This window comes from Necator americanus, chromosome I, assembly GCF_031761385.1.
Source record: "Necator americanus strain Aroian chromosome I, whole genome shotgun sequence".
NCBI classification, from domain to species: domain Eukaryota; kingdom Metazoa; phylum Nematoda; class Chromadorea; order Rhabditida; family Ancylostomatidae; genus Necator; species Necator americanus.
Window position 1 is genome coordinate 36,976,639 of NC_087371.1, and position 10,483 is coordinate 36,987,121.

At 38.5% G+C, this 10,483-nt stretch overlaps 2 protein-coding genes across 2 annotated transcripts; one reads left to right on the top strand and one right to left on the bottom strand.

The window, feature by feature from the left end:
* Positions 1-2,286: 2,286 nt before the first annotated feature.
* On the top strand, positions 2,287-4,356 carry RB195_008019 (uncharacterized protein; the record flags this gene model as incomplete). Its single annotated transcript, XM_064181976.1, has 7 exons — positions 2,287-2,373; positions 2,442-2,567; positions 2,828-2,948; positions 3,213-3,303; positions 3,402-3,503; positions 3,568-3,703; positions 4,327-4,356. The coding sequence occupies 7 exons, from the start codon at positions 2,287-2,289 to the stop codon at positions 4,354-4,356; spliced, it is 693 nt and encodes a 230-aa protein (XP_064038725.1).
* A 1,476-nt stretch (positions 4,357-5,832) lies between these two features.
* Positions 5,833-10,202, bottom strand: RB195_008020 (uncharacterized protein; the record flags this gene model as incomplete). Its single annotated transcript, XM_064181977.1, has 11 exons — positions 5,833-5,929; positions 6,649-6,787; positions 6,863-6,985; positions 7,802-7,929; positions 7,998-8,164; positions 8,389-8,456; positions 8,919-9,023; positions 9,109-9,199; positions 9,751-9,825; positions 9,943-10,115; positions 10,172-10,202. The coding sequence occupies 11 exons, from the start codon at positions 10,200-10,202 to the stop codon at positions 5,833-5,835; spliced, it is 1,197 nt and encodes a 398-aa protein (XP_064038726.1).
* Positions 10,203-10,483: the final 281 nt, after the last annotated feature.

Below are 10,483 nucleotides of genomic sequence, written 5' to 3' on the forward strand. Positions count from 1 at the left end.
CTGTTCCTTATTATCTAACTTACATTTATGCTTTATATTATAAAAATGTAAGTAGGTGCAGTGCATACAGAAAAGTTTACCAACACAAGATTTTTTGACTGTAAAGTGTGTGGCTAGTCTGTGGACAAACGAATCTTGTACCTGAAAACGTAAGGATAAAGGATAAAGTTTCTGGCGTTAATCAATCCGCTTGGGATGCGTCCCCACGTCCACTTCAATTCCTGAAATGTTCCGAAAATATGGAACTGCAAAAAAAAATGAGTTGTAGTTCAGAAATATCTTGTTAGAAATAAAAATATGTTGTCATGCAAAAATATTATCAGTCGATTCTCTTTCTTTCTCAGTTTTGGATTTCCTTCCTTAAAAATTAGAAAAAAAATTCTTCCTTCGGTTTCTCAAGAAAATCGAGCAGAAAATTAGTGCGTTGTGATTTCGAAAAAAGGCTTTCATAGGAATTAGGTGAACAACAGCGAGAACGAGGAAAAAAACTTGTTTGAAGTCTAGAAATGTGTCATAGTGCATATATATGTATGCTTCATAAGCGTTATTATAAGTTTAGAGGAGGAGATCGTAGAAGTGCTTGGTTGGTTGACGTTTACAGTGGTGGGTAGAAATCTTCTTTGTTTCCACGGATAACAGCAGCTCGGATCACGCCATATCATGTCATGTATCAAGCAGCAAAGGTGTCCTTTTTTGGAAAAAAAAATCTTGGATCTATACAATTACATACCTTGCCAGTAATAAGTTAAATGTCTTGCCTTACAAAAAATAAATAAATGAAAATAAATAAATAAAGTAAACAAGTATAATATTTATAAATAATATTATAAATAAAAAAATAAATAAATAACCTTTCGTCTTCGTAGTCCAAGTTGGATCCCCAAAAAGGTGAGTTTTCATCCATATGGAATTGTACAGCAACAGGAACAGAAGGAACAGCAGGTATGTAGCTGATGTTTCTCGTTCTACCACTTGCAGCAAATTTGATAAGACTCTTCAAACATCCACGGAAGAAGCACTGAGCAGAACTTCCTCCACGAATTATCTTTGCTTAGTTAGTGAATTTTAAAGCTGCCCGTGTGATGATTCCCAGAAATTCTAAACGATTAGGGAATTTGAATGATTTGCTTGAGATGTACCCAAGATTGGTAATGATCCTCATTTATTAACTTTAAGGATTAGGGAATTTCTTCGATTCGTAATAATTTATGTTGCGAACAGAAATATTGATTCGAATGAATTTCTTGGATTTCAACCAGACCCTTTTTGAAGTCTCGGAATTGTCCAGTTTCCAGTGACTTCTTTGAAAAATTCGACTCCATTTAATTAATTTTTTCATAGGCTGCAAGTCCTCGCTTTCTTACCTTTTTCCCAATAGACAGAGAAATTTGAAAGAATCATTAGGAAGGAAACGCAAATTAAAGAGAAAAATTTATCTTTTGAAACATTATATTTGCTCTCCTTTTCAGTTTATCTTTTTGGAATATCATATACTCTTTGCTCGGAAAGGAGCAAATTCAAAAATATTGTATTCAAAAAAAAAGACAACAAAAAAATCTCCCTACAAGTCAGTTGAGAAGAAGCTCTGAAATTTGTTTAGTATCCCAACTTTTCTCAAACGACTTTCAAGAAAACCAGATGGCTCCTGAGAACGGCAGTCTGATTATTCCGCAGCAAATTTTTTTTTTGCCCGAAAGACATCCTACCTTTTCTAGGTTTTTTTTGGCACCAACTTATAAATTTTTATTTCAACCTACCAAAATCTGCAGCAATCCCGTACTCATTCCGTTCCAGGATCATTATTCATCGCTAAAATCAACTCCAAATCCGCGTAAATGCTGCTGATTTACTTTTATTTACCTAGCATCTATCCTACATGCTATTCAATGTATTTCTTTATTCTATTCTTTATTAATTTATTAATTTTAAACATTACTTTTTCAAAATTTTATTTACTATATATGGTTTTCATCTGAAATATGAACAACTTCCCTAAAGACAATGAAGTAGATGAGGTGTACGGTCGTTTTTGATAGAAACGTATCCCAAACACACGCTGACCCTCTATGAAAGGCGTAGAAATCGAAATTAGAAAACCTCATTTCACCACGTCGTGAGCTCCTGTGTGGTGTGTGAGGTTCCCGCACAACAACATGTTCGACGTCATTTTGTTTCGCAGTGGTGTGACCTGTATTCGATTTTTTTTTCTCGGTGTTCTTCTCGGTGGTGTATATGCTTGTTAGATGTGGTTTCGTCTTCGATAGTTCGTTATCTTGCAGGAATTCCATGGGTGAAGTTGAGAAGCCATGCTCCTCTTCAACTAAACCTAAATTGGATTTCAATGACCGGTTCAGAAAGTTGCATCAGTTAAGGGTTCGTTGTTGATTTGTAGTCCAGCACTATACTCCTCGCTTGTGCTTTTAGACGCTGATGTGTTTTAGCAACAATCTCGGAAAGCAAACCACGAACAGGTTGTTGAGGAAGACAGGAAGAAGAAACTTCCTGCGAATTATGAAGCGAAGAAAGCTCGTGATGAATGGGAGCTAGAAGAGATGGAAGAAAGAAAAGTATGTGGTGAATATCCCTTTCGAAATTCTCCACTTGACATCAAGGCGCTGCTTTTTGGAAACGTCTTAGATTTATTGAAGTAAGCAGCGTCGAGACATAAACATAGTTGGGTTGAGAAGTTCCTTAGTCTGACGGTAGTTTGTCAAAAAGTCGAAGAATGCAATGCAAGGAACAATAAAAGACCAAGTTACGGGTGTTTTTTCCTTCCGCACTCCGGAGTGAATGACCTGTTCTGCCTTATTTTAATTATTTTTTAAAGAAAGCCGAGGAAGAGGGTCTGGACTATGATCGTATAAAAGCACTGAATACACCAGCGGATGTGGCCACAAGAATTGAAGCGAAAAGGAAACGAAAAAAGAACCCCGACCAGGGCTTTTCAAGTGAGGTCTTCTCTCATCATTTCGTTAAGCTTGCGATGAATCAACTAGTAATGTCGGTTTTACTTTCGTCACCACTTTAGTCATTTATAATGTACTCATTTTACATCAGAAAAATTTTACTTGAATTTCATTTGAAGTCTTTCTGTAAGCTATGATTATGCTATTCGATTATTTGTGCAGTCTTAGCCTATAATTGCTCACACCAATCCCACTAGCTGTGATTATGTTTTACTTTTTTTGCCCTTTCATCTGCATGTCGTTTAGGTTACGAGGACATGACTTTACGCCAGCATACTCGCTTGACAGCAGCTATTAAACCCGATGCGGAATCATATAAAAAGATGAGAGACGTAGTGTGAGTGAAGCATTTTAAAGGGGATATTACTAAGTATCAGATTTTTTTGGTTTATCATTCCTACATTCTGATGTCTTGTCTTATTACTTCTTGTTCAGTGGCGAAGAACAGTTTTATCCTACAGCAAATACTTTAATCCACGGCTCGCATTATCCAACGTCTGCAGCTATGGAAAGGCTTTCTGAGGATGTCAAGGGACAGTACGTATTTACAGTGCTCTCATACAATTCAATGCTTCTTGCGCTCATATTTTAATATCCTCAGGGTGAAACGCCGCGAACAGTTCCATCGTCGCCGTATGTTCGACCCAGATGCACCGATCGACTACATTAACGATAAGAACATGCGCTTTAACAGGAAGCTCGAGAAGTTCTACGGCCAGTATACTGAGGACATCAAGGTGAGAGTTCTTTTTAGTAAACATTGTGGGGATCATACATGTTGCACATTAGATTTTTATTAAAAGTAGAAAAGAATTTTTCTCGTTGAAGGTGTAGCGCAATTTAAGATCTCTTTCTTGGTTTTCTTGGTAATGTCAGTTCTACACATATTAGACAAGGAAGCTATATATAGAGTTTGCTATGGACTGGTTCTAGTTTTTTTTCTTTCTGGCGAACTTTTAAAAATTCGTAAGAAGCCTCCTCATTTGCGGAATTTGATTAGGTCAAAACCAGCCGAGGGTGAGAAACAATGCAAAAACGTTATTTGAATTCATCTGAAGACTTGATTAGCTAGCCTTTATTTGGTATCGTTTTCTGTGGATGGTGGAAGACATTACTCTTGATTACTCTAGACTCTTCATATTTTTTCAAGACGACTTTTTTTCAAGTCTTTTTCTTCGTATTTTTTTTACTTATCTTCGGTTTCAACTGCGACTTCCGAGAACCCCACGTGTTTGCTCTTACTCGTATTACCAATTCTCATTTTTAAGCTTTGATGCGTTTATCTACACGGTGATTTCGACGCACTTAAAAGTGCAAAATTTCTGACCAAATCAAGAGTTTCAAATTCTTCTATTTTCAGGAGGACCTCGAGCGGGGAACAGCTATTTGATCCAAGTATTTTCTGTATATTATGCTGTTTAATCTCCTGAATTTCACCTCGACTTCCATTCTTATGCGATGTCACAACTTGTACGACATTAAAGATGTTTGCGTTGCAGAACAAGTTCTATATCATTTGTTTTGGAAAGTGCTTGTGTTAACACAATAAATAATACGTATTGAGTATAACATTAAGGATGTTTTTCATGTACGATTGATTCTCACGGAAACATTGGCTTAGAAAGGCCAAGAAATATTAAACGTCCCCGAGGGAACCAGATGGGTGATATATTTGCTGAATGGTTGGATGTACTGAGAGGTCAGCTGGATGGGAACCTCGTCAATGTCACAAAGCGAAGCTTACGGATTCGTCGTCGACGACGACTGCGAGGGAAAGGAATGATAGGAAAAGATGCAGGAACTCGCACGTTCAGTGAAGACGGATCATCTGAGTGACTAAATAAGTTACGCATGTTAGTAGCGTCAAAACGACATGAAGCGTGGCGCAGTTACATAAGCGGCTGCGCTCGAAGCGTAGCGGTTGGAATCGAGATGGAACCATCGCGAACTACAGCGAAGAATTGTGCTAACAAGGGTCCCAACAAGGATTCGATCCGAACCGCTATGCTCCACCGCGCGTGTATGCACTGCTTCATGTCGTGTAGCAGAACTTCTAGAAAGACTTCGTACGAAGATTTCATACGATTCCGCAAATGTTTTGCGCCATACTTTTTACTATATGGCTGCTTTCAAGTTAGTAGAGCTACTAGCCTGGCATGGTTTAGGTGTCATGGCCAGCTTTTCTTGTCTATTTTGCTTCGGATGCTAACAGTATGGTATAGCCATGTATCATCGCGAATTACCGTAGCTAGAAATAGTATAAGTTCGTACTTTACTACGTTGTTCGTAACTTCAATTTCAGTTGAGTGATGTTGAGTCTTTTGGACTCCTTTATTCTTCTTCATCCTGTAATAATGCTTATAACTGTCCTGGAATATTCCTATGAAGGTGCTCCATTTCATGGGAAACGCAACAATTCATAAGTGAACGAAAAACGTTCTCGAAAATTCCGATAAAAATCATCTTTTATTGGACCTTTCGGACTCATTGTACATGTTTTGCTGCTTTTCTAAGCGGAACTAGTTGGTCAACAACATCTTTTTGCCCTAGCGTACATTTTCGCTAAGTGTGACTATATATTTTTATCACTGCAGTTCACTTTCATCAAGGGAAGGAGGAGCAATGGAGAAATTTCTCTTTACAAGCCGTTATTGGTCAAAATTCTAACGGAGAACTAGAATAATGGTAATAAGCCACGAAAAAACTGATATGTAAATTGTACAGTGAGACTGAATTTAAGAAATTTGAATGATCTGAACAAAACCACAACAATCTACAAGCTTCTAAGATAGCTTCTAAAATTTTGAGATTTTCTCTGCTAGTGATGGAAATGAAATCCAGATCGGGTGCTTTGCTAGTTTTTCGTTCACTTCCTATTGGTCCCCGTTCGGATTCCATTCCTAATAATTTCGCGTGATAAGAATCCGTTTTGACGACCAATGTCTGCCAGGTAGTTCGTGTAGCTGAAATGATCTACATCTCGTATGTCAGGAAAATATATAATATGAAATAAAACAAAAAAAATGTAATATAAGGAGTAGGGTGAAAACGACATGAACCACGGTACAGTTGCTTAAAGGCAGCATACCACGAATCTGGGGTGGCACGGATTTCAGGTGGAGTATCCGTATGCGGGGTCCTGGATTATGGAGACCGGGGTGGTTCCGTTCATCTCTCCCTGAATCACTGCAAGCAGCCGGCCCCTGAATGCTGTTTTGTACGATGCCTTCTACTGCAGCGCGCCACCCTTGCACGCGTAGCGTCCTTTACTGCCTATCGGGGCAGTCCGAATTGATTTTCGACGAATCGAAGGGCGGAGGCGGCGCAAGGGGTGGAGCGTTGCAACGGGTGGCGTCGTACAAAACAGCCATCTGAAGGCGGCTGTTTGCAGTGATGCAGGGAGAGATGAGCGGAACTACCCCGGTCTCCATAATCTACGACCCCGTATACGGATACTCCACCTGAAATCCGCACCACCTCAAATTCGTGGTATGCTGCCTTTAAGTGGTTGCGTTCGAAGCGGCGCGGTGGAGCGTAGCGGTTAGGGTCGAGGAGGGGCGACCCTTGCTAGCACCATCCATCGCAGTTCGCAATGGTCCCACGTCGATTCCAAGTACTACCTCCACCGCATCGCTTGTAGCGCAGCTGCTTACGCAACTGCTTAGCGTATATCCCTCCTCACCTGCGTTTCTTTCTCCTGCAGCAATCTCTGGGCCAATAGTACCATAGGAAAAGTCCGGTTACAACAATAAAAACGATAAGTATAAGGAAGACAAGAGGACTGTACGAGTTGAAAATGAGCCGAAAGAAGAAATCTTGAGCTGAAAGTAGGGATTTTGCGATTTTGGATAGTTTAATTTGATTTTTTTTTCACATTTGTATTTAATGACACCTACCAACATGACAGTTTAATTCGTCGTTCCCATACGGGCAGTTTTTACGACCGTTACAAGCTAGCGGTTGCGGCACACAGTTGTCGTCGCCACAACTGAACATCTGTTTGGAGGAACAGTTCTTCACTGAAAATCAATGTTCTCTGTATGGGTTGAACATTCTCGAGAAGAACTGTAGTTAACGAATCATACAACTTTCTACTCATGTCCCCACTTTTTTCTTTTTTTTTCTTTCTTTTTTTGAAGCATACGCAAGCACTATGATGTTGTAGGGATGAGTGTAGCGCAACTGATGAGAAGAAAGTCCGCTCTATCTGCACGATCCATTAGAGGTTTTAATCTGCGCTTGTGCCAATCAATCAATATATAGAAATACGAATTTTACTACCTACTCGTCTTGGATCAGCCAAGGCGAGATGGTAGACTCTTCGCTTCTCTCTTTGTTCATCCACTTTCGATAGTTGACTATAGTCCCCATAGGCTCTCCTCATTGCTTGGCCTTTTTCCCACAGCATATGCAGGAAAAAATAAGTGGGAGAAGATGCTAAGATGGATAAGAATAAGGTGTCTAGCGTTGCTCCATCTCCTTGGGTTCAATCCAGCTCAGAACTTCCAGCTTAGAATCGTTTGAGGTTAACGAACGCATGTCCAGTGTCCTATACAGTGATATGTGAGTTGCAGCTAGCCGATATGTCAAGTCAGTGTTTTTATCTTCCCAGCAAGTCTGCTACCAATCAATCCTGAAAGGTTAAAAGGCTTGGTTGTCCCTAGGGCGGTTCGAAACATTGATCGATCACAGAGCCGAAGCCGAACCTCTTACCAGCTGCGCCACACCCGCCCGCAGTGGTCTACTGTAGGCATAATTTTATATTTATATGTTGTTTTCATAATATTATCTTTAGGAGCACACCTGCTTCAAATGCAACAGAAAACTCTTCTCACATTTTGCAAAAGACGAATAGAGTGCTGAGATGGACGTGTTGCGAATGCGATTGGCGTCGTCGAGGTAGAAACGAATGTACATGAGGTTGTGGGAAGAGAATACTGGTGCTGCGGTCAAACCGCAGTATCTTAACAAAATTAGCTCTTTGTTGAGTTTACTCGGTTTTCTTGAGCATAATACTTCACAGACTTCTACCTTTTTAAAGGTTGATCGGACGTGGTGCCAGAGAATACCTCGAAAAAGTTATGGCTACAGTGATTTGGAGAGTAAAGCGAGAACTCATTAATGTACAGTACTATACTGTACTCACGAGGCACTTCGATAAGCCAAATACAATCGAGTGGTCCGGTGAAGTTTAGCGGCTGGAATGTGCAAACTTTTCCTTTTTTATTTTGATATCCTAAAAACAACAGCTTGTGGATTTAAAATAAAATGTAACATAACGCTGAAAAAAAAAACATAAAAAATAACATAACGCTAAAAACCGAACACTCTATATTGAGGTACAAGTTAGGACGATTGAATGAACGTTAAAAACTTCTTTCATTAGAATTAATGGCGCATAGTGGTGAAATACTGTACCCACCAAACCTGAAGTCAAAGTAGTTGTTTCAATGAAGCCATCCAGAGCGTGGCGATACTGAATTTGACAGTCTGAAAAGTGTTGAAAAATGTTCTAAAATCAAGGAATCTAGTACAAGCTTAAAATAAAAAACTATATTTGAATTTTCTAAAAAGAAAGAAAAGTTAGAAAAGTTAGAGTTAGAAAAGTTAGTTTAGAAAGTTCAAATTTTTTTTTCAAATTTTATTTGGAGTGAATTTTTTTTCATTTTAAGATTTTTAACTAAGAAGAAAGAAAATAAAAATGGTACAACACTGTTTTGTGTTATGCTTAACTTCCCAAAAGTGAACTTATTTACAGTAGGGTCAGCTCCCAACATGTTCAGCCGAGCGTCCGCGACGCTCCTTCGCTTAGGACGGAACAGAGGAAGGAGAGGATGTACGTATTATGAAAGAAGATGATAAAATCCACTCTTTTGACTGTGATTTTGACAGATTTTTTTGCGTATTTTTCGTGAACCATGTAAAAAAATGTCGAATTGGTAGAAAATTCACCGTGCTGGTTAACTTTCCGATCAGTTGATCGAACCATGTCGTAGGTGGCAAAAAATCCTTTATACTCGAGGAGATCATCGGTACGAAAACGAATCCACATAAAACCTGTTAATTTAGTTTGAAGAACACGAGGGGCTGTTATGAGAAATAAATAAATAAATAAATAACAAATAAATTAAGACGTATGTACCTGATCTGGCACGAATTTCTGTCATTGGTAATTCCATTCCACAAAATCGTCCAATTAATGGAGAAAATCCGTATCGTCCATCACGAAATTCCTGTAATTCAATTTTTGTTTGGTGAGATTTGTTCTGCTCAATGAAATAAGAAAGAAATGGAGAAGAGTAGTTAGGTTTTTGCTTGGATGAGGGGTGCAGTGATGAAAAATTAACAAACTTATTACGAATTATTACAATTAATTTATTAATTCTAATAATTTAAATAAATGGATTAATAAATGATCACTATTTGTTAGTTATTAATATTTACTGTTAATTATTTTAGTTATTTCAATTATCACTTATTACATTCGTGTAATGTGTATTCGGCATAACTGGTATAGGCAAAAAAAGCGTATGGATTATTTTCAAAATTTCTGGTTACTTTTGTTGTTTTTGTTAAAATAAATGTGAATTCATTATTGCTTATGATGCTTCCTTTATGATGCTTCCTTTATTTGCAAAATTCACTTTTAAAGGGGTGTCAATCAATAATTAATGACTTCTGATTGGTTCCGTTATTGATTTCCGTTACCGAAATTTACGATTTTCTATTATGAAACTTTAAAACAAAAAAAAAGACAAAATTTATAAGACAGGACTGAACTAACGATGAAGTCATTTGGACAATTTGAAGTGATGCCAACTTCTTCGGTGTTTCTAACAACGTCGTACGCCGTCTCAACCTGAAAGAAAATCTATCATCTTAGGATTAGATTTAAAAATAGTAAAAAAAATGTATAAATAAATAATAAATAAAATAACATAATAAATATATAGAATAGGATTTAAAAAAGTGGCACCTGAAAGTGGTGGAGGAAGTGAACGAGGATGTCGAATCCCGCACGAGCCTGGATAACTCGAACACAATCCAAGTTAGCTGGGTATTGATATGGATAACCTGGACTGGTGAACGAGTGAAGCGAAGGTACACCTTCGCCACGAAGGGCAGCACATTCGTCCTGGATGGACCTCCCTAGACGTTGTTGTTCGGATGGGGTCGGTCTCTTTGCAAACTTGAGTCCTACTTACCTATCAGTGCGAAGAAGCATAGGACTAGCATAGAAGGAAGTAGTCACATGGATGCTGGAGCAATTCGAGAAGGCGTGAGAAATTCTTAAATCTTGAAAAAAAAAAAACATTTCATGACGCTTCAAATAGCTCAGATATGTGGAATGAAATTCTACTAGCGTAGTGTTTTGGAAATGAGAAGATGGAATATTCAACTGTTCGGATTTTTAATTAGAGAGGTATTCCGAGCGATTAAAGGATTGTTACGGTCAGAACAAGGGCGCATACGGTATGGAGAGGTGTCGGGAAGAACACTAGCGAGTAGTGCGACCG